This window comes from Alexandromys fortis, unplaced genomic scaffold, assembly GCF_014885135.2.
Source record: "Alexandromys fortis isolate MF-2015 unplaced genomic scaffold, M_Fortis_MF-2015_v1.1 scaffold_19, whole genome shotgun sequence".
Classification (NCBI taxonomy): Eukaryota; Metazoa; Chordata; class Mammalia; order Rodentia; family Cricetidae; genus Alexandromys; species Alexandromys fortis.
In genome coordinates, this window is record NW_026067890.1 from 17,301,802 (window position 1) to 17,325,123 (window position 23,322).

At 46.4% G+C, this 23,322-nt stretch overlaps 1 protein-coding gene across 1 annotated transcript; it reads left to right on the top strand.

The window, feature by feature from the left end:
• Positions 1-456: 456 nt before the first annotated feature.
• Positions 457-21,967, top strand: Bdh2 (3-hydroxybutyrate dehydrogenase 2). The gene is made up of 10 exons (XM_050158214.1): positions 457-597; positions 2,524-2,654; positions 5,111-5,189; positions 6,498-6,594; positions 8,020-8,128; positions 14,065-14,125; positions 15,239-15,352; positions 18,083-18,141; positions 19,012-19,104; positions 21,628-21,967. Exons 2-10 carry the CDS (start codon positions 2,583-2,585, stop codon positions 21,679-21,681), a joined length of 738 nt encoding a protein of 245 aa, XP_050014171.1. The 5' UTR covers positions 457-597; positions 2,524-2,582; the 3' UTR covers positions 21,682-21,967.
• The last annotated feature ends 1,355 nt before the right edge of the window (positions 21,968-23,322 follow it).

Sequence of the window (23,322 nt, forward strand, 5' to 3'; positions counted from 1 at the left end):
GCCCACCAGACCTCGTCTTTCCCTGTCGTAGCTGTCTGTTTCAGCCAGCTTGATCCCCTGCTGTTTCGCTTGTTCCTTTCAAGACTTCCATGCATGCTGGGTGCTCTCTTCCATGCCCAGGCCCAGGAGCCAGGATGCGGGCGTTCTGCAGCTGAAGGTGTATTTGTGCTAGACCTGACTGCACGCGGCAGGTTAATGCCAGAACTAGACCTTAGCCACAGAGATGTTCTCTTTCCCCTCCCTCAAAACAGTCTGGATTCAGGGTGAGGACAACCGGAAGGTCCAGGGTCTTGGGTTCCTGGACATTCAGGCTCTCTGGCTCAGTAATCCGTGCAAACAAAAGACAAGACTTCCTGTTTGGCAGTAGTAGTTCTATGCTCTGTCCACTAGATGGCAGCATGGATACATCTAAAGTACGCAGCTGGTTGCACTGCCTCGTCTAAAAGCTCACAAAACTGGAATTCTCAAAGTCCTCCGGAGGAGCCTGAACTCCACCTCCCAGCATGCATTTAACCAACATGTGACTTCTTCTGCACAAAGATCTGAAGTCTGTCTTCTGAAGGAATCTGGAGGACCGTGTGGACTCACTATTCTAAAGTAAGATTTTTCTAATGGTTTATAACAAAACTCTGGGGGAATGACATGTGGAACTTGTGCGGCCTTGTTCTCCATATCGCTTTTTAGAATGGGATAACTCCTTAAAGGGGTTATCCCTCCTGTATGTGTTTGTATTTGAAAACAGCTCAAGAAAGAGAACTTTTTCAGTATCTGTCCTAAGTAAACTCTGGCTCATGAAAATACTTGAAATTCCTGAAAGTGCTCTGAGCTTCTCCTACTAGAAATCCAAGGTGTTACTCTGAAAGCAGGCCAGTGGCTGCCTCCTAAGCCTGGTTAAAGGGAGCACAGTCCTGAGTCTGTTTCTTAGGACCATTTTAAGGAGTAAAATCACGAGTACTTGCAAGGCAGGTTTACAGAAGACAACAAAACAGTAAGTACGGAATAATCTCGAAACTCCTGCAGCCATCACCATATGGTCCCCATGTGGTCACCATAAATATTGGGAGGGTTTGGATATTTCCAAAAAACAAGTCAGGGTCATGAGTTGGGGCAGGTCAGGTTCCAGACAACGCAGCATGGTGGTTCCTGCCTTCAGAATGGAGCCGGACACCCCATGCCCCGTACAAAAGGAAGGTATCGGCTGTGGTTTGGTTTTCCAGCCCTTCTGGTCAGTGAATCTTAAGGCTCACTGTGAAATCTTTTCAAGGGACAAGGATAAACCTCAGGGGTCTGCCTCTCTGACTCAGCAGAAGTTTGCAGAGGAAGGAACAGGTGACTCAAGACAATGAAGGCTTTTATTTTCTGAGCCCACCCTCTGTGCGGTAGCTAGGGGACTTGGATGGAAGAACAGAGAGGAGGTTGAAGTGTTTTATTTGTGCCTTTGCCAGCAGTGACCAAAGAATAGGGAGATTTGTCAATACCGTCAGGTGCAGGATGGATCAGCATCTCCTCCGGCCGCGTTTTGGGGGGGAGGGGAGGTGGGAGGGTTTGGAAGGGAAGGCAACGGGGGAGTCTTAAAAGACAAGGGATTTTCATCCCGGAATGCTGATTACTGGGGCTCCGGGAAACCGCTGGCTGGCCCTTTTCAAAACAGTGTCAGCCAGGTTAACAGTTTTCCAAGGAGAAACTAAAAAACAGCCCCAAACAGCAAGGATGGGCAGCAACAACGACGCCTTAAAAACGTGGGCCAAGCAGTGGGGACAGCGAGGGACAGGGGAGCTCTCTCGTCTCGGCGTTAGAGGATGGGAAGGAGGCAAAAGCTGGACTCCAGCCCAGTGCCCCTCACCAGTCATCTCCTCAGCGGGCTGCTCCGTGCACTTCGGAGCTAGGGACGCATCTAGGGGAAGCCCTCCTGAGCACTGATTGGTGGGACAGTGTGGACAGAGGCCCTTCCTCCACGTTATTAAAGGAGCAAGTCGATGTGTTCATTCCAGGTGTCACCTACCACCTGCACAGCTGATTTGCACGTGGGTCATTCAAAGCTGTGTCTTTGGATTAAGCTGCTGGTTCCACTGAAAGACCCCCGGAGTGGAAGACTCTCACTCAAGTCTCGCGATAACACGACCCTCCCCCCCCCCCCCCCACACACACACACACAGGAACTCACTCAAGAGAGACCATCCTTGCTGCAGTCACACGTCACACGAGGTTTATTGACAGGAACAGGAACTAGTGCACTGGGGCCGAAACTCATTTCCCAAGCAGGGGTAGAGTAGCCGGGAGAGGGTGTATTTAGGGGAAGAAACCACAACCCAAAGGGGGTAGGGAGAGCGTCATTGGAAAATTACGAAAATACCAGTGATCATTGGAAAATTCCAAAAAATACCAGTGATCATTACAAGGGGGTAACTCCCCGTTTGTCAAGATTATTTTCAAGATTGTAATCTAACTTTATGGTCAGCTAGTTCCTGGAATAGAGTCACTGAAGCAGCTAACCTAGATTTTTGGTTCTTCTCTCCCTGCTAGATTTTTGGCTCTACTCTTTCTGCTAGAGGAATCTGGATTTATCCGGGTCTTTCACCACCATGGGCCGACTGGAAGGCAAAGTCATTGTCCTGACGGCTGCCGCTCAAGGGATCGGCCGGGCCTCAGCCTTAGTAAGTTCGAGCCTGCGGTGGCTTACTTTCACTGTCTGGACGTGTGCAGACTGACGCCAAAGTTATTTCCTTCTCGTTTGCTGGTTTCTCTTTTTCTTCCCTGTCTCTCTTCTTCCCTTGCTTTGGTTTTCTCCTTATTTTTCTTTCTTGTTGCAGCCTGGAATTTAACTGAGGACCTCAAGCAGGCTAAGCTCACATGCTAAGACCACAGGCTAAGCGCGCAGGCCTGCCACTGAGCTGTGTTTGCGGCCTCTCACTGTTCTTACTTTTAGTACTTCTGTCTTTTCCTGTTTGTTGGTGTGTGCATGTGTGCTTCTATGTGTGTGCTGTGTGGTGCATGTGTGTGGTGTGTGTGTGTATGGAGTATGTGTGTGCAATGTGTGTGTGCGCGTGTGGATGGTAGGTGTGGTATATGGTGTGTGTGTATGTGCAGTGCGTGCATGTGTGTGCAGTGTGCGTGTGTGTGTGTGTGTGTGTGTGCAGTTTGTGTAGCAGGGGTAGCACTTGCACCAGGATGAGAAGACAACCCTATGGGATTGGTTTTACCCTTTCTCTTTGCCATGGATTCCAGGGTTGAACTCAAGCCCCTAGGTTTGTGTGGTGAGTGCTGAAAAGCTCTAGCAAGCCCGGGTTTGGCCAACAGACACTGGCAGACCTTGCCTCCCTTATAAACCGTAGATTACCTCCCTAAAGCTAGCCACCAATTAATTCCCTTATTAACCCTTGTTTGGCCACTTCCTCCTCCAAGGCTGGCTGTCAAGGTCCAGCAATGGAAGGCCTCATTTGGTTCACCTAATTAGCAAGCCCAATCAAAACATCCACCGCATCCTAGCCCATCCTGACATAGACCTCCCCTATTTTTTCTTCTTAACAATTATACCTGTGCCAGGTGGTGGTGGTGCATACCTTTAATCCCAGCACTTGGGAGGCAGATGCAGGCCGTTCTCTGTGAGTTCGAGGCCAGCCTAGTCTACAGAGTGAGTTCCAGGACAGGTTCCAAGGCTACAGAGAGAAACCCTGTCTTGGAAAAAAAAAAAAAATTACACCTGCAAGGTCATTTGGTGCTGTTTTCTGCCTGAATCGGAAAGCAGACAGTTAAACTTTTCTTCCCTGCTTAGTAAAGGATCTCTGTGTTTGGATATAGTTTGTGCCTAACCAGGGTCTGTGAGGGAGCCCCCGCTGGGAGCCCCTACGGTGCAGGAGTTTCTTCAAGTGCCCCTATCCACTGAGCCATCTTGCCAGCCCACGTATCCTAAGTTCAAAAGAAAAGTCCCTGACTGAGAAGAAGGAAGGAATTCCTTGTGCTTACTTAGCATCACGCGACTTTGACCCGGAATCAAACTCCTCTGTCCCAGTTTATCTGCACCGTGAGGCGCTGACTTGACTCTACAGGGCACGCAGTCAGTTCAAGGTTAAGACCCGATCGTTATAAAACTCTCGGCTCGTTTTTTTGCTGAGGTACCTCGACTTCTCCCTCATCACCTCGCTACCTGACTAACACTGCAGTAGGAATACATCGCTGTCAGTGATTGGCGTTTATGAAATCGCTGCTGGAGTCCTCGGAGGTAAACGTCCTGTTTTCCTCTGGACTCGTTGCTCAGAAGTGGCACAAGGAGGCCATGGAGCTGGTTCCGCAGGTGAAGTCACTGTCACCTAAGCCCTGAGACCTAACTTTGACCCCTGGAAGGAGAAAATGATTCTTATATGCGTACCGTGGCACATGCCCACATACATACAAATGCATATACAATAAACAAATAGATAAAAAAAAGAAGTAAAAACATAAATAGGGTCTCATCGCAGAATAGCTGCATTATTTTAGAAACAGGTATTGCAGGGTTGTTTGTTGAAACAGGGTCTCACTATGCAGTCTAGGTTGGCCTCAAACTTACAGAGATCCCTCTACCCGTGTCCCTCTGCTTCTCAAGTGCTGGAATCAAAGGCACACCCAGCTCTGAGTTAGGGCTTGTGGGTTTTTTTAATATTTATTTTATGTAGAGTGCTTTGCCTACATGTATATATGTATGCCAAGGGCACACTTGGTCTGCACAGGTCACAAGAGGTTATCAGATCTCTTGGAGTTGGAGACACAGACAATTGTGAGCTGCCGTATGGGTGTTGGGAACCAAACCCAGGTCCTCTGGAAGAGCAGGCAGCTTTTAACCACCGAACCATCCCTTCAGCCTTGAGTTAGAGTTGTTTTAAAAAAAAAATACTGTATTGTTTGATAATAAAAAGACAAAGTCAGATGCAAAATACAATGTATACTGCGCTGCCCTAATGACCCATAAAAAAAAATGATGGTGGGAAAAGTGGAAACGAGACTAGGTAGATGAAAATTCCGCCTGCTTTATCGGAAACACAATAAAAAACACAGCGAAAGGAAAAATGTTTTCCATTTTTGAAACAATTTATTCCAGTAAGCAAAGGACCGATTCATATTTTATTTCTGGCAGGCTTTTGCCAGAGAAGGAGCCAAGGTCATAGCCACAGATATCAACGAATCCAAACTTCAGGAGCTGGAAAGTTACCCAGGTGAGCAACCTGCCTGCCGGTTCGGCATCAGCTCGGTATCAGAAAACAAAGACGCCGAGCCGAGCATTGAAAGGAAATGCTGGGAGCCGCTCCAGACTCCTGTCTCTTAGAGTCTGACTCCTTCATAATGAGTCTGTGTTCTGTGATCTGCAGAAAATAGTCCGCTCAGGCAGAAGCAGAAGGAGGAAATCTGAAGGGACGAACTTAAGGTTTCCTGTTGCATAACCTGTTGAGGGGTCTTTGCTCCCGATTACAAAGGTCTGTGAGAACTAACAGCTGTCCGGTTAACTATTAATGATGACTTCGCTGCTGCCCTTGGCTGCTCTGGAGCAGCCTTGTGCCAAAATCATAGTATGATCGTCTCATGTTCTTGCAAAAATGTTCATAGTCCCATTAAAAGCTAAGCGGCAGATGGGACTCCATTGGTCTTCTGTTTGTTTGTTGCCTTTACTCATTAGTTTTATATTGCTGGAAGGAAAATAGAGACATTTAGTGAAAAGTACAACCCACTGTATAACACAGAGCTTTTTTTTTTTTTTTTTACAAATTTTTAATTTTTGTTTGATGTGTGTGGATGGGGTACTGCCCCAAGTGGGTGCAGTGCCCATGGAGGCCTGAAGAGGGCGATGGAGCCTCTTGAACTGGAGTCACAGGTTGTTAGCAGGGGTGCCAAGAATCAAATCCAGGTGGTCTGAAAAGCCGACCATGTAAACCTCATTGGCGCAGCTCAGAATTGTCTGTGACTCCTGTTCCACGGGATCCTCCACCCTCACGCAGACATATATGAAGGCAAAAATACCAATGCATATAAAATAAATAAATTAAAAAAAAAAAAAGAGTGAAAAGCCGACCATGCTCTTAACGGCTGTGGACTCTAACAGGGATTTACTGAGGGGTGGAAGATGACCCTTTAAGATTTGTACATCTTTAGGAGAGGTTTCTAAGGATCTACTTTACTTTTTATCTGTGTGTGTGAGCATGTGTATATGTGAGTGCCGCAGAGGACAGAAGGTAACGTAAGATCCCCCAGAGCTAGAGTTACAGGCATCTGTGAGTCACCTGCTGTGACGGCTGGGCTGTGAGTTCCAGTCCTCTGATAGAGCAGTAAGCGCTTTTAGCCACTGAGCCATGTCTCTGGCCTGAGATCTGCCCTCTTGAGAGGGCTAATGCCTTTGATGGCTTTGCGTCGTTTACCGCCTAAATGGAAAGGCTACGTTATTCACATTCCACACTGCCAAGCAGCCAAATCCTCGAGGTTACGTAGTTCATGAGTTCTTTGTAAATACCGTCTTTTACTTTATTCTTCAGGTATCCAAACTCGGGTCCTTGACGTCACCAAGAAAAAGCAAATTGATCAGTTTGCCTCCGAAGTCGAGAAAATCGATGTGCTCTTCAATGTGGCTGGGTAACTGTAAACTTTTGGTTTCTGTCTGAGAACGTTTTCTATGGGCTTATTAAATGATTGTTGATCGTATGAAAGAAAGATTAATTGACAAAACTCGGCATGTTCCTCGGGAAGTCAGGCTTGATGTCACACATCACTGAATGATTCAATAAATGAGACAACTATGTCGTTTGACGTGAACTTGGGGCCCACAGACAAGTAAAGCTAAGGAAGAGAGTGGGCACTGACGCAAGATACGTAAATTAAGCAAAGCAGTGGTTTTGATGTTTCCTTTTGTAAATGATCCGCTTGTCCTTCTACAAGGCTGTATCTGGAGACATCGTAATTGGGTTTTGAGCATCCATTCAGGCTTCAGCATTGCGGAAGATGCAGGAGACTGGGCGTGGTTCTTGCTAGAAGAAGCTTACTGAGTGACTAACCAGAAATCCCATAGTACATGGGAACTGTTCCCGACTACATCTTATATTTGACTGCATAGTCGCAGTCCAGAGGACCGAGTCTGTAAGGACGCCATGTTCAGGAAGCTCCCTGGAGGAAGAATGGCTTGCAAGGGGGCAAGGTCGATTCGGGATCTGTCTGTTTTTCTCCATTGTTCACTATGCCAGACGGTAACAGCTACAATGTTGCTCTGCTACACTGATAAGGGGAGACACAGATTGTCTTGCCAGTTTTGATTTCCCTGTAGAACTTTAGCCTATGCCACCTGAGGGCACTGTTGCCCTGGAAACAGGAATCAGATGGAACCACTGTCCTTGTTCCCTTTCTGTTTCTAAGCACTGGAGTTTCCAAAGCCCTTGGTATAGAGATTCTTATATTTAGCAGTTCCTGCCTTGTTCTTTCGAAAGAATGATTTCTTTTTTTCTTCTTTTTCTTTTTTCTTTCTTCCTTTATTTTTTAACATTTGTGTGTGTGTGTGTGTGTGTGTGCACGCACATGTTTGTGAGAGCTCACGGCATGTATCTTTCAGGGGTCGCTTCTCTTCTACTACACAGGTTCTGGGAAATGAACTCTTGCCTTTAGGCTTGGCAGCAAGAGCCATGTCCCTAGTCTGTCTTCTTTATTTAGACAAGGTCTCACCATGTAGTTCTGTCTGGCCTGGAACTTGCTCTGTAAACCAGGCTAAACTCATACTCATGAAACCTGTCTTCCCCTGCATGATTAAGTCTTTTTTTTTAATATTTATTTATTTATTTATTTATTTATTTATTTATTATGTATACAATATTCTGTCTGTATGCCTGAAGGCCAGAAGAGGGCGCCAGACCTCTTTACAGATGGTTGTGAGCCACCATGTGGTTGCTGGGAATTGAACTCAGGACCTTTGGAAGAGCAGGCAATGCTCTTAACCACTGAGCCATCTCTCCAGCCCATGATTAAGTCTTTAATCATGGTTTTTTTTTTCCCTCTGTTTTATTGCTCGTTCAGTTTTGTCCACCATGGGACCATCCTGGATTGTGAGGAAAAAGACTGGGACTTCTCGATGAACCTCAACGTCCGCAGCATGTACCTGATGATCAAGGCATTCCTTCCCAAAGTAAGAGGATGGACAGACGGACAGCATAAGCAGGGCGCCATCTTTCCCACTGGATCCTCAGACGATAGGCACACGCGTGTATTTGAGTGCGATCACGGCTAATGTTGACTAATGTGGACTAATGTGGACTGAGCATTTATAGCAAGGCAGTGTATGGAGATTAATCTGTTTAACTTTCCAGTTCTTACATTCAGGGAATATTGACTAAGCATTTCAACATGCCAGACCCCATGCTACACTGAGGCGACCCCCCAAGGAACTTAACAAAGTTCTTTTTTTTGAAGAGAGTCCCTTTATGGAGGGGTGAGAAACTTATTTGGCTTGTCATATAAATTGGATGGTTATGGGTACCACATGGACAAAAGAGCTAGGGTAACAGTGAGGATCTCGTTGACCTCACTGGCAAATTGGGATTCTCAGAGAGAACGAAAGGAAGCGATGGACTGGCTTCTTGCTGCAGCAGCAGAATAGTCCCGTGAGGTCAGTGAAGTTTATCACAGCAGCTGACTACACAGAGGGCAAACCTGAGATGGGAGGAAAGGAGCCCAGGCTCACGCAACCCTTCTGGGTCTGAGCACTGTCAAGGTGCTTATGCCCCAGGGCTTTTTTCCACCACAAAGACTTACTTTTTTTTCTATTTTAAAATTATTTTATTTTAATATTTTATGTGTGTTTTACCTGCATGTATATCTGTGTATTCCCAGAGGCCGGAAGAAGGCATCAGATCCCCTGGGACTGGAGTTACAGGCATCAAAGCAGCCAATACTCTTAATTACTGAGTCATCTCTCCAGCCCCTTTCTTTTATCTGAGACACAGTCTCACTATGTGACCCTGGCTGGTGACTAGGAGGCTGGCCTCGAACTCACAGAGATCTGCTTGTCTCTGTCTCCCCAGTGCTGGGATTAAAGATGTGCTCCACCATGCCCAACCTACATTTTCCTTTTCAAACAAATCATTATGTGCCTTTAGAGTGGAGAACTCTTCTGGGTGCTCTGGTAGGGTGTAAATGTTGAAGGTGTGTGACCCTGGCCAGGCATGAGTTTTTAAACCAATAGGAGCAGACAGTGAATGGGCCTGACGGAAGACAGAACCCGTTCAGATCCAAGGAAGGTATACATCCCCCCCCCTCCCGCCAAAAACACTATCTTACTGTGTAGCTCTGACTGTCCTGGAACTCACTGTGTAGACCAAGCTGGCCTTGAACTCACAGAAATCGGTCTTTCTTTCCCTCCCAAGTGCTGGGAATAAAGGCATGCACCACCACGCCCAGCTTGAAGGTCTGCTTTGGAGTACTTGATTAATGCTTTAAAAGGATCTTTGGTCCGTCCACATAATACTGGACTCACTGTTCCCTCAAAAGTATGTTTCCAGGCAGGAGGATGACTCAGAGGTTAAGAGCACTTGCTGCTTTTCCAGAGGGCATGAGTTCGGTTCCCTGTAGTGACTGCAACCTGCAGCATTCAAGATCCTCTTCTGGCCTCTGGAGCATCCACGTACATGTAGTGTACACTCACAGAAACACGTACACTTGAATAAAAATAAAGTAAACCTGTAAAATGAGTAGACACATGTAAGTAAAACTGTTACCTTTTTAAAGTCTATAGATGTTGCTTGGGACCTTAATGGATTTGTTGAAGACCAACACTTAGTATAGGATTGGGGGGAAGAACTGAAGGAGAAGCCTAGGGCACAGAGAACAGCACACATATCTACTGCAGAATATTTGTTTAACTATGAAAAGAAGAGCTGCATTTGTGTAACTATCTAAAGATGTATTGCATTTGTTTATGTTGCAGAATATGTGTTTGACTATGCAAAGATGTGTTGTTGTTTTACCTTGCCTGCCTAAGCTACCTGATTAGTCTAATAAAAAGCTGAATGGCCAATAGTGAGGAAGGAGGTATAGGCAGGACTTCCAGGCAGGGACAGTAAGTAAGAGGAGGAATTTAGGCTCAGGAAAGAAAGACAAAGAGGTGCCACGGGTCAGCCATCCAGACGCAGAGGAAGCAGGAAAGCAGGACTTATGGAATGAAAGAAAGGTAAGAAGCCCCAAGGCAAAAGGTAGATGAATAGAAAAAAAAAAGTTAAAGTACGTTAAAAGAGCTAGTGGAACAAGCCTAAGCTAAGGCCAAGCGTTCATAATTAATAATAAGTCTCTTTAACTGGGAGCTGGTTAGTGATCGAAAGAAAAAGGCAGCTACACATAGCCCACTCGGGTGCAACCCCAGCCTGCTGCGGGTCTGAAGCAGAGGCTAAGACGGGGGTGGGCACGAGACACAGTGCAGGTAGAAGTTTTTAGCTTTTTAAGACATCCATGCCAGATCATGAGCTCATGATCCTAACGATGACAAAATACATTTTCGTTTTTAGAAAACAGTATCCATGACTGGAAGGTGGAATCAGAAGGACTTGGCACCACTTGTGTAGAGTGGCTTCTACACAGGTGCAGGGCAAACACCTGCGGTCTCAACACTTGGGAGCTTTGAACCCGGATGGGGGCTTCGCAGCACAGCCTAGTTTTAGTGGGAAAGATGGCACTGCCCTTGACTCCTGGTCTCAGACATTGGCACTTGAGTCCCTAAACACACACTGAGCTGTTGGGCTGTATGCCCTAGGAGGTGGCACTTGCCCTTCTCGTTGTGTGTCTCGTTCCTCTACAGATGAGGAGGACACATTTCACGTCACTTCCAGCCCTGGTTGTCCAGGGATTTGCTGCATCATCAACAATGACACACATTTAACCAGGTTAAAAATTTCCAGGATGTAAAACCCATGTTGATCTGAAAGGTCATTTGGTCAAAGCATAGGAATAACTGTAGAAGACTTTTGTTCACAGATAAATGTGCAGCAAACCATTCCTAGCTTGCAAAACCAGTCCAAGAGGCAGAGACCAAGCTGGAAATAGCGTGAGAAGAGTACTGCAGAATGCCAGGCTCTCTAGAAGAGAAGATCCATCCTGGCAAAATCTGGGGGATGTCTTTGGTCTTTGGGTCTGCATTTTATTGACTTTCCCCCTGGCTCTGTCTTCTCAGGGTTGGTCACAGAAGGATTTAGCAAACACTGACTAAATGAATCAGATTTCTCAGTCCAGAGAGAGCCCACACATTGGATCTAATGACTCAGAATGCCAAGAAACAACAAGCTGAGCTGAGCTCTGGCAATGGGGACAGGAGGGCTGGGTCTGACTTGGACTAACTAGATTCAAACAGAGGGATCCTCCGCTTGAGTTTCCTGGAAGTCAGTTGTTCTAAGCCCATCACCTCACAGTCTTCCCCAGCAGAAAAAATGCCGCTTCCCAGGGAGCCAGGAGGAGCCATGAGCTGTGACAGCCTGTGCTGTCCCTGGGAGAGAGCCTGGAAAAGGACAAGGGGCGGGGCGCAGAGTCATGGAAGCAGTAGGCAGAACTGAGTGGGTGGGGGAGTGCCGGGATACGATTGGCATCGCTGGGGTGACCGAGGCCTGAGTTTTGCCCTGGAAACTCCCTGAATTTCAGAAGATTGGAAACAGCCTGTATCACAGCCAGTGTATATACTAAACTGAGCTGTGTATATTATCTAACTATTATATGTAAGTTATGTTAGATAAGAAAAAATGATAAACCAGATAAGAAAAGAAATTATTTGAAAACTTGGGTTTGTGGGGTTTTTTTGTTGTTGTTGGGTTTTGGTTTTGGGGTTTGTTTTTTTGCATTATTATACATCATGACTATTCCTCATCTTTTAAGATTTTTAACCCCCACCCCACCCCCCTTTTTTTTGACATGGGGTCTTACATGTCCCTGACTATATTAGAACTTGCCATGTAGACCGGACTAACTTGGAACTCAGAAAGATCTGTCTTCCTCTGCCTTCTGGGTGCTAGACAGGAGGCAGAAGAGGAGGCATTCTGCCTGACTTTTTGGTCCCCTTTATCATGTTCAAAGATACAGTGTAGCCTGACGTGGTGGCACAACACCTTTAGTCCCAGCACTAAAAGGCAGAGGATCTCTATGAGTTCTAGGCCAGACTAGTCTACAAAGCAAGTTCTGGGACAGCCAGGGCTACTCGGAGAAACAATGTCTCAAAAGAAAGGTACATATAAATGAAATGTTGCTTCCGCCTGCTGTGTCTCTGCCATGGTTGGTCACCTCAGCCCCACCTGTGTGCTCTTAGCCCATACAGCCCAGTGCCTTGCACTTTGTCCTGTACTCTTTGATCTTGGGTATAATTAGCCCAGGTATGAATATGGAGAGTAAGAAAGATACCACAAGGAAGTAGATGATCTTGGCCACCCCAGCTCTGGACCCATCAGTCACAAAACTCCTTTCCTTTCCTATATTTCTTCTAAACCTGGTAAAGAAACTCACGCAACAGGAGAGCTGTTTCTCTCTCTAAGTCCTTTACATTGCCTGTCAAGATCAGTTTCTGGAAAGAACCACGATGAACCGATCTCTGTTATGTCACAAACACGCCAGACATCCTGTTCTCTAGCTTGTGTTCTGTCCCCAGCAGCTGTCTGAACTCTCTGCCACGCTTCCTCTTCATTGCCTTGACTCTTTTCCGTGCCCTCCATCTGACAAATGACTTTGCTGAGAAACTGGTACCCAACCCCAGAAGTTCTCTCAACTCCTTGTTTATTCTCCCAAAACATCCATAGGTGCCCATACCTTCCTTGATCTGTTACCTGGAAGCATGTATCTGAGTAATGATCAATAACATCTAAATTAAAATTCCGAATAGCATTGTTCATTGCACATGACTTCAGATCTGGGCCAGGGCCCTGCCATCTGCATTTGAAAGTTGTACCAAGTGAGTCACTGGAGTGTCCTTTCTAGGTACCGGAGACCCTCCTCATGATGCTGCCACCTTTTAGCGGGGGGGGGGGGGGGGGGGGGGGTGGCAGTCCTATTGTGTTGGTGCTCCCTCTCAGTGTGCTGCTGATCCTCCCTCCAGGATGCTGAGCAAGCAAGCACACTCCACCTGTGTCCTGGATCCTTCCACAGCTCTGCTTTTCCCACGCTCTCCCAAGCCACTGCCTCTGCCTCCCCTGCTCCGCTCCTGGCACCAGAGTAAGCTCTGTAATCCCCAAATTGAAGGTTCCACTTCTCTTCCACCTTAGATCCTTCGTCGTGACTGCAGTGCCTCCAGGGGTCAAACCCAAGTTCTTCGGGGTGGCCTAGGTTCAACTCTGCACCCTTATTGCTCACAGGCCTCCATTCCAGCCAGACCCATCCCCTCCTCCTGGTCCCTTGTAGAGACCTTACACTTGTAGAACCTCCTCCTTGAAGCACCTTGGTTTTTGTATTCTCCTTCTATGACTGACATAGTTTAACCCTCCTCAGTAGCTCCTCTGCAATGCCCCAGCCCCAGAGAGGCCCTTCCTACCCCATCCTCTCCTCAGCTCTCTGCAGGTTTCTCCTGTTGCTGGCTTCTTGTTACATCAGCCTCTGCAATCAGACCAGTGTCTCCTGTGGGCAGGGACTATGTCCCGTGTCTTTCAATTCACATAAAGCGTTGTCTGCCCCCATCAAGAACACACTGATGTTTGCTCCTGGCCTTTTAGCTCAGGGTTCATTCTTGGTCTTACTGATAATGTTGTACCCATAGGAGGGGGTGACATGCTTTAGGAATGCCAGTGGGTGTTTGGATGTGCCACCGACTCTCAGCAATGCATGGGCAAAGATTACGGGTTCCTCTGTAAGGCTGTTTCATGGAGCTTGAAGTTAGTAGCTAATAAGATAATTAAATTGAGCCCGACCTGGTAGTACACTCCTGCCATCCCAGCCCTTGTGAGGCTGAAGTCAAGGCCAGTCTGGGCTGTAAGTGTAAGAAGAGTCTGTCTCCAGAAGAAGATGAAAAACAAAGAAAGAGGCCTGGTTGTCTAGGAGTCAATGCAGTGTGGCAGTGAGCTCGTGCTTCTGCCTGCAGAGCAGAGATGTGTTTACTTTGTCTTGCAGATGCTTGCTCAGAAATCTGGCAACATTATCAACATGTCTTCTGTGGCCTCGAGCATCAAAGGTACCAGCGTCTTCCTTGTGGTGGGGGGTGGGGGACTGAGTTCACACACACGCGCACACACACAGAGAGACACTTTCATGAGCCATGTATTTTAGAACTAAGCATACACAAATTCCTAAAACTCACATGAGAATTCAGAACAGCTTTTTTAAAAAGTGATCTTCAAGCTTATGTCATCGGGGCTGTTGTACGGATAGATGTGCCGCTCATCAAATTGAATTTAAAAAATGCTGTCTTTGCCTTTCCTTTTATTCCTTCCATATGCATGGAAGTGAAAATTGAGTTAGAAGAAAAGATCCATCACCGAAGTGATCCAAAATGATACATTGAGTCCAAGCTGAGCTGGATGCCCCTTGAATCTGTCCCCCCAAAATTCTCAGTACACAAGGGGACAAATCCTGTCTTGTGCTTCTCATTAATGGCATGTCAGGAAGCCCCTGGCCTCAAGTTCACTAGGTCACCGAAGCCGGCTTGACCTCCCCTTCCTTGATTTTCGCACCTCCGCTTCTGCAGGGCTAGGTTACAGGTGGGCACTGCCAGATTCAGCATCAGTGGAGCCAATGTTACGCAGAGTACCCCGGATGTGAGAGATTCCTGTGAGCACGAGTCTGAGACAGCTCAGACAGGGAAGCCAAGCCAAAGGGCTGGAGAGAATGTCACAGCCCGGCACTCATGGATTTGAGAGTTTAAGATGAAATCCCTGCGGAGACAGCATTCTGCCCCTTATGAGTGCGTGAAATACATGTGAGCGGAATGCAAGGGAGATGGGCGTTTTGTTTCTTCACACAGGAAGATCTAGAGAGGAACGAGGGTGTCCTGCAGCGGTACTGACAGGTGGCTGCGACAGACTAGGTGCAGCATCTCAACCCCAGAGTCCGAGTTAGGTCCCGCCTATAGCGGTTGCATTTTCTGCATTCAGGAACTGTGTCTGTCGCCATTACGGGAGAAGAGAAAGCCCGAAGCCATTCATTCTTTAAAGGGAGAGCTGATTTCATTTTTATTATAAGTAAATAATAAAAACAGAGCTGATGGGAAGACTGTGAACATGGTGGGTGGGGATGGAGCTGTGTTCCTTTCTAAAAGAAGCTCTGTCTCTAATCCCTTCCCATCCAGGTGTGGAAAACAGATGTGTGTACAGCGCAACCAAGGCAGCTGTAATCGGTCTCACAAAGTCTGTGGCTGCCGACTTCATCCAGCAGGGCATCAGATGCAACTGTGTGTGCCCAGGTGAGCCGGGCAGGGAGGGCTGCGAACTTGGCCTTTCTTACCTTGCATTAGGCACCATAAGCAACATTTTCACCAGCTTGTTTATCATGTGTTCCGTTTCTTTTCATCATTGAGGGACATTTAAACTAAAGGTTGGCCCAGTGAAGAGAACAGTTCAGCTTTGGATGAACAAAAGTTCCAAGTCACTGGGAAGAAACCTCAATGAGAAGGATTTAAAATCCAGCATATGAAGGACAGTTTAGACTTAAGAGGCTGAGACGCTAAACTTGCCAGAATCTGTTGTTTTAAAAGCAGACCATGCTGACCTTATCAGGGGAGAACACACCCATGAGTCAGCAGAGAGAGAGAGAGAAAGGGGAGCCTCGTGGAGCACAGGGGTCTGCCAAATCCCAAACAACGCCAGGATGGCTCCTCAATCAAGGATGCTGTGGCCTGTTTCATAAGTGAAGCTTACTGGAGACACTCCCGCCTGGATGGTTGATGCATTCTTGCTGCGAAGGCCGAGTTGAGAGGTTGCAACAGATCACATGACTCTCAAAGCCAAAATATTTGCTCCCATTATGAAAGTAGTATGGCCACCTTCTGCAAAGAAGCAAGAACACTGCTCTGCTTTTTCTGTGTTGTTTGTCTGGCTTCCTGGCTGCCAGAACTCACTGTGTGAAGCAGGCTGGTCTCTGTCTCACAGGATCAGCCTTCTTGTACCCCGTTGCTACTGGGATTGGAGGTGCGTATCACTACATCCAGCAAAACCACTTTTCTTAGTGGGTGAGACACGGATTCTAGGTCACTGCAGGTGCACTTCCTTCTGGTTCCACCAACCCAAAATGAACACAGGGCACCGAACAGTGCCAGCAGAAACCTAGATATCTCAGGCCACCATTCATGGGTGGTTTCTCAAAGCTTGAAATAAAAGAGATTCCCAGACTCACAGCTGGGGGGGAGGGGAGCAGTTTTGATGAACTGCACACTGACACACCATTCACTAGTGCACCGCACACTGAAAAGCACTGGATAACAGAAGATCTGTCAAAGCAGAAGCTGCTGCTTCATATAACCTTGGAGAATCAGAGCCAAGGAATGCCGTGGAGATCTTACCATGCCACAGAGCTCATGGAAGAGATTTATTGGGGCCGAGAGAGAACAGAGATGATAGACAGAGCCAGAGAGTAGTCTGTGATGGCGGGGACATTTCCAAGGGCACAGGTGTGAAGTTGGTGACGGGTGATAACGTGGCTGCTGGCACCGCATCAGTGCAGGTGAGGGAGCACCTGACAGATAAGGAAACAGGCAAAAAGAAGAGGTTATCCAAAAATCAAAGGCAACAGAGGTCTTTTTGCTACAACTGCCTCCTCCCATCACTGCCATAAGAAAAGTGTTAAAGCCAAGGAATTTAAATTCTGAAAAGAAGTGTTGTATGCCCCAGAGTAAGGTTTTCAATATTTACAGCCAGAGCTGGGATGGTCCACCTGATGGGCATGCCAGAATGGAGAGCATGCATTGGTGGGAGATCTGCGTGTCATTTGGGAAGTCCTAGAGCCACAGATGTACATAGGAGAGACTATTGAATACCCTTCATGTCTGAGCTGCAGAGAGTAAGATTAAGATGGTCTGTGTCATTTTCGGGGTGTGGAAATGCAGCCACACGAGCGTCACAGAAAAAGGACATTCTCAACATTCATTCTTGACTACAGCTGATTTGGATGGCATTGGCTATCAGGAGAAAAATGGCAAAAGATATCAAAAATGTTTTTGTGTCCACAACTAGAATTTTCATAGGACTTGGAAAATATGTTATTAAACTCTGGAACAGGGAACTAGCTGTGATTCACGGAGGCCGCCCCAGAAGCAAAGGAGTGAGCGCACCTCGGGTAGTGCCCATGGTTGTGAGTCACCACACTCCAGCCACGCGTGAAGACATGGCATGGCAGACACCAGTGGAGTGGCATTGATCTGAGGACATGGTTTTCATCTCATGTTATCAGTGGTGGTCCCGTATAAAATATGACACCCTCTCAGCACTTACAGCTATAGGATTTTGAGGACTGTTATGGATAACATGGGGTGAGCATTGGTTGGTAGAAGTTTGGACTTTAAGTAAGCTATTGACAAGCAAAATGAAGAAGATTTTGTAAATTGGTAAGTGGAATGTCTCCTCTGCAGTAAAGTGGAGATTCACACTGTTGCGGAGGGGGTGAGTGACCCGGCCGAGACGAAAGAGCTGCTGTGTGTAGCAGGATGTGACTGAGACCCTAAGGCCATGGTTCCACACAAGGATGCAGATAGGTGAGGTCTGTGGCAACCATGAGGTTGAGCCCAGGATCCCCAGGGAACATCACAGCAGAAAAGAAGGGTTTGAAATCGTTAAGGCAAACTGGCGAAACTCAGATTTGCCGCTTTCTGCTTCTCTTGAGACCCCTGTGGGCATCACTTGAGATGGCATGCAAAAACACGCGTCTAAAATCAGCAAGTAAATACAGCATGACGGTGTGTCACCAAAAATGCCTGGTAACTTCTCCAGCATCCCAGCCTAGTGTCCCAGAGAATCGCTGTGTGTGTGTTTAAAAAGCGTTTTGATGACATTACAAAAGTTATCACCCCTAACATCCAGGCAGGTGTCATTTAAGTGGAAGGGCAAAGATCTCACTGCCTGCTTATCATGAGTAAAAGAAGTTTAAGGTTTAATTCCGTTTTCAACTGATGTAACCACAGTCACTGTCTCCTTTGGTTTAGGAACAGTTGACACTCCATCTTTGCAAGAAAGAATACAAGCCAGAGACGACCCCAAAGAGGTAATTATACATTGCAGCTGGAATGTGTTCAAACCTTTTGACCAAATTTTTTTTTCTTTGAAAACCATGAAATGCCCTGTTCCTTGTCTAGAGTAGGTAGATCCACAGAGACAGAAAGTACAGCGGTGGCTACCACACCTGGGAGAGGGGAACGTTACTGCTGAGTAGAGGGAGATGTTTAGTTTTGCATGATGAAAAATGAGATGGAGCCTGGTACTGTGTGTGTGTGTGTACCATTACCCCCGAGCTGTGCACTGAAAGTGGCTGAGATGCTCAGTTTGATGTTATGTCTGCTAATGCTTTGTTGTTGTTCTGAGATAAAGAGTCTTGTGCATCCCGGACTGGACTGGCTGTCGCTGTGTCCCCCCCCCCCTTCCTCAGCTCCCCATACTGACCTCGATGGCCATTCCTAGTGGCGTTCTAATTGTGTTTGTTTTGTTGTTGTTGTTGTTGTTTGGGGTTTTTCTTTTTTGTTTTGCTTTTTTGAGACAAGGTTTCTCTGTGTAGCCCTTGGCTGTCCTGGAACTCACTCTGTAGCCTAGGCTGGCCTCAAACTCACAGAGATCCATCTGTCCCTGCCTCCCGAGTGCAGGGATCAAAGGCGTCATGCCACCACGCCCAACTCTAGTTGCTTTCTTACTGATCGCAGTATCTGTAGATTCCGTGTATCGTGACTAATTTGGGTAACATAGGTGGAAAAAGTCAGAGCAACCTTAGTTGATGGCCCTAGTCCCTCTATAAATTCCTTGATGGTGTTGCACGAGCCAGCCCACCTGATGGCCCTAGTCCCTCTGTAGATTCCTTGATGGTGTTACAGAGACATAAGCAAGCCAGCCCTCCTCTTTCATCTGGAACTGTCTCTGGCCACAGGCACTGCAAGCTTTCCTAAACAGACAGAAGACGGGAAGGTTTGCGTCTGCAGAAGAAGTGGCCCTGCTCTGTGTGTACTTGGCCTCGGATGAGGTAAGCGCTTCTCTTCCTAGTTGTTATTCTACCAGACTGGGCTGCTGTTTGCTCGTCCTCATCACAGCTCCACGAGTCTGTGGTCTTTGTCACATGATAGGAATAAGTTCTGATTTCTGTTGGGAGCAGTGAGACACCAGATCCTGAATTTCTTGTAATCCCCTGATCTGAGTGCCTACAGCTGCTCTGAGCACGAGACCTTCAGGAGTTCCTGATGGCAGGAGAATGGTTTCTGGTAGGTTTGGCTGGGGAGTGGCTATCTCTATATAATCTACCCCTCAACACAAAAAAAGGGGGCATTCTTGGGGAATTCAAGGATGACCCGTGTCGCTGTCTCTCTGTCTGTGTGTGTCTGTGTATTTTAACCTCCAGTCCCCTTGCCCGAAGCTTGTGAACTGGCTTTTATAAAACCCTCTTGCGTGTGAGAGTTGAAGGGGGGGGATATGAGCAGGCTCACCAGCTTAAATTGTATTTGGGGGTAGAGTTGGTTTATGTCCTTTTAGTTTACTAGTGACCTGATTGGGAGGGTCCATGACTTTTCCCCTTCCTGTTTGTCATTGTGTGTAGAAATGCCTAATTCTGTCTCTTCGACTTTACGGTTGTTTAATAACAAATTTCTTCCCCAGTGACTAGTGTGTATGACTGATAAAGCTAAAACTCCTACAAGGTACAGAGCCTAAAAACATCCTCTTCTGTTCTGCATGCACGAGAGACAGAATAACAATTGCACTAGTGTTTAACTTGGTGAACCAGCGCATTTTTACCGGGGTCACTAACAGAAGTGTGGGCAAGGGGCTAATAACAGGGGCAGGGATGACTGTGTCACTGAAAAGCCCGCCTTCAGCAGTGTCTGCCTCTAAAGCAGGAGGGCAGGGCGGGGCAGAGCCATTGAGAATCCTGCCTGCTGTAACTTCCCCAGGTGTGTGAAGTTTGTGTGCCTCCAGGGTGCCCTGAGCCTCCACCCCGTCTTAGAGGGACTGCTGCATTTCTGGGGGTGGGGGTGAGCGGGGTTGCCTATTAGTTCCTCTTCACAGTAACTTAGTGCCACCCAGATGGTTGGTGATCATGACAGACACAAAGGTTGAGATGGTTTATGTACCACTCCTCAAGACTGTGGGCAACAGTTCCTAGAAGCTGGGGAATTGCTAGGAAAATTATTACTAAAGGAAACACTTTACTGTTTTCATGTATTTAAATTTTTTTTAAAAAAATGTATTTTCTTCTGCCTCTTTCAATGATTTCAGCTTCAGATCTCTGTCAAACTAAGGAGACAAACATGAGAGTTTATTATCCATTTTAAGGGAATAGATTTTTTTATTTTTTAACTCTTTGACAATTTCATACATCTATATAATGTATGTTTACTCCCATTACTCTCTTTCTCCCATCTCCTTTGTGCCCTTTCTTCTCAACAGTCTACTCCCCTTTCATGTCTTTTTTTTTAATGACCCTCTGAGCATACCCGGGGTTGCTTCCTCTAAAGCATGGGTGTGGGGTTATTTATGCGAATGGACTACCAGTGGCTACAGTACTAAGGAAGAATGACTCCTTTCCCCCAGCAGCCCTGAAAGGCCAAAAGCTCTTTTGCTAAGAGAAGGACTTTACCATTCCCTCCCTCCCTCTTAACATGGAGTGGTAGCCTCCTCAGCTGCTATGGACGCCTGACTTCAAGGGTCTTGTCATGTCCATGTCCAGAAGACAAGCTGGGATTTTTGTTGTTGTTATTGTTTTTGGTTTTCGTTTTTCAAAACAGGGTTTCTTTGTAGCTTTGGAGCCTGTCCTGGAACTAGCTCTTGTAGACCAGGCTGGCCTCAAACTCACAGAGATCCACCTGCCTCTGCCTCCTGAGTGCTGGCATTAATGGCGTGCGCCACCACTGCATGGCAAGTTAGGATATTTTTAAACTTCTACCATGACTTCAGCTTTAGTTCTCTGGGAAATGGAATGTTTACAAACAGAAGCCAATAACTATTTCTTTAAGACCCTTGAGTGTTACACATAATTGGGCATCTGAGTCTAGCATGGAGTAAAATTTGACCCGTTAGTGTATTGCAATAATGATTGCCTATGTAGATTTAAAAATATATTTAGTGTGCATTCATGAATTTATCAGTTAATAAACATTCTCTTTTCCCCATTGTTAATATGACCACTTAATGACTGGCACACATGAAAAACACTCATTAGTGGTCTAAAAGTTACCTGACTTTGAATGGTTCTGAGCTTCAGAATAAGATGATAGAGCAAGTGCTGTTTCTGCGTGCACTTTCTACCACCTCTCCTTAAGACTGTGATTCTGAAGGCAAACAGACTGTACGCGGGATGTGACCCGCTAATCTGCTCAAGGCCATGTGCTCCAGGTCATGGGATGCTCAGCTGTTCTAAGTCATCCAAACAGTTCAGTTATGGTTTCCTGTTAGCATGAGCATCAAAGGTTTTGTTTATCCCAGCCCTAAGAAATGTCCAAAATACACCGTGGGTCCAGCGTGCCTAACTGTGTGTCCCCTGTGCTTGTCCTTGCAGTCTGCCTATGTAACGGGCAACCCTGTCATCATTGATGGAGGCTGGAGCCTGTGACTGCTGGAAACTCCTGCTGAGGAGGCAGGCTCTTCCCGCTCACAGGGAGAAGCCGCTGACACAATGATCACCTCTCCTATGAATGACGTTCGTGAAAACAACCCCTTTTAATGATTGTTCCCAAGAGTGGAGTCTTTCAATAGACTCTGTCTCTTCTGAAACGATGGAAAACAAACCAAATAAAATGTAACCAAATCCAAAGAGTAGTTTTTAAAATCAGCAAAGGTTTGTGAGCTCCCACTGGCATAGCAGATAACTATTACAAAAGACTAGGGCTATAAAATCTGGACATTTGGGGCTTAGTGTGAAGGCCAACATGTGGGGGAGGGGGAGGGGTGGTGGAGGGGCAAGGCACTTAGATACATTGTATCTCATAGGGCTCTGATTTCCGGGATTCGGAGGGGCACATTGCTGTGTCCTCTCTTAAGAAAAGAGGAGGAAAAGAACCCAGATCTTTTAGAAAGGCATGGGTCCTTAACTGGAGAGAACCTTTTGTTACCTAATTGCTTCCCCAAGCCGGACTTCTGACCAGCATCACATTGGGGGTTCAGGTTTTAACATAGGAATTTGGGAAGGATACCTTAGTTTATAGCAATAAGTAAAATGAAATTATGAATACAAAGAAAACACTTTTAAAAGAAAAGTATTTATTTCCAGTTTCACTTTATTTTTCAGAACAGAGATGCTTTTGTAAGTTCTGCATTGCTATTTGTTGGTACCAGCCTGAGATCTTTACACCACCGTCAATGCATGCCACAGGTAGAAAGGAGCTGACTTTAATGACACAGGAGAGGGATTCTAGTTGTCAGCTACATTTGTTGTCTTGTTTTGTAAAAGAAAAGTGACCAAGTGTTTACCACATATTAGCGCTATTTTCTTAGTCTAGACATTGCTTATTAAAATCAGCAATTATACCCAATATGAGACTAGGAGTGTATAATTAGGGTACAGTACAGGCAATTTGAGAGGATTTTTGCAGATTATATTCAGCAATGTTTTTCAACGATTTCCAGGTAACAAGTTAGAGGCTCATGACTCTGAAAAACAGGCTCTGCATCAATCTAAATAAGGCACTAACAGGAGACAAGTGAAAGGAAAGGAAATAAAAAGTGAATTTATCAAGGTAACTACAGCGTCGTTTACGAGTGATTTCTTTCAGCTTTAAGGTTGTCTGTGTAAGCTGTTTGGTGTGCGCTTCAAAGACGATATGATAGGAAGCCAGCACTTTCTCTTCGCCTTTTCTCAGAGAGACTTAATCACCCAGGATAGGGGTGACATTCCGTGAATGAAGATGGATTTGAATTGAAATTCACAACAAAGGGTACTTGGAGTAGCACTGCCAGCAACTTCATTGATAAGGTTAGTTAGGGTTCTGGTCAGGTATTCTCCAATCAGGTGGTGGACTGAGGTATAAGCCACCCAGCCTGCGCTGTGGTTTAGTTGTCTGGTCTGTGTTCACTAAAGCAGCTTCTCCCTCTGCAGCTCACACTGGCTTTGATACCACCATCTCCTGCCTCAGGAGTGTTGGGATTATAGACTGTGCCACCAGGCCTGCCTGGCTAGTTTTTCAGTGTATGAAATTAGGGATTTGGGCTAAATGCCTTGTCTTCCTTTTTGGGTATCATGATCAAAATGCTGTAA

Coding starts and splice junctions, on each gene's coding strand:
- Bdh2 (XM_050158214.1), top strand. CDS start 2,583: ATGGGCCGACTGGAAGGCAAAGTCATTGTCCTGACGGCTGCCGCTCAA. Junction 6,595..8,019: donor GTGCTCTTCAATGTGGCTGG/GTAACTGTAAAC, acceptor TTGCTCGTTCAG/TTTTGTCCACCATGGGACCA. Junction 19,105..21,627: donor TGTACTTGGCCTCGGATGAG/GTAAGCGCTTCT, acceptor TTGTCCTTGCAG/TCTGCCTATGTAACGGGCAA.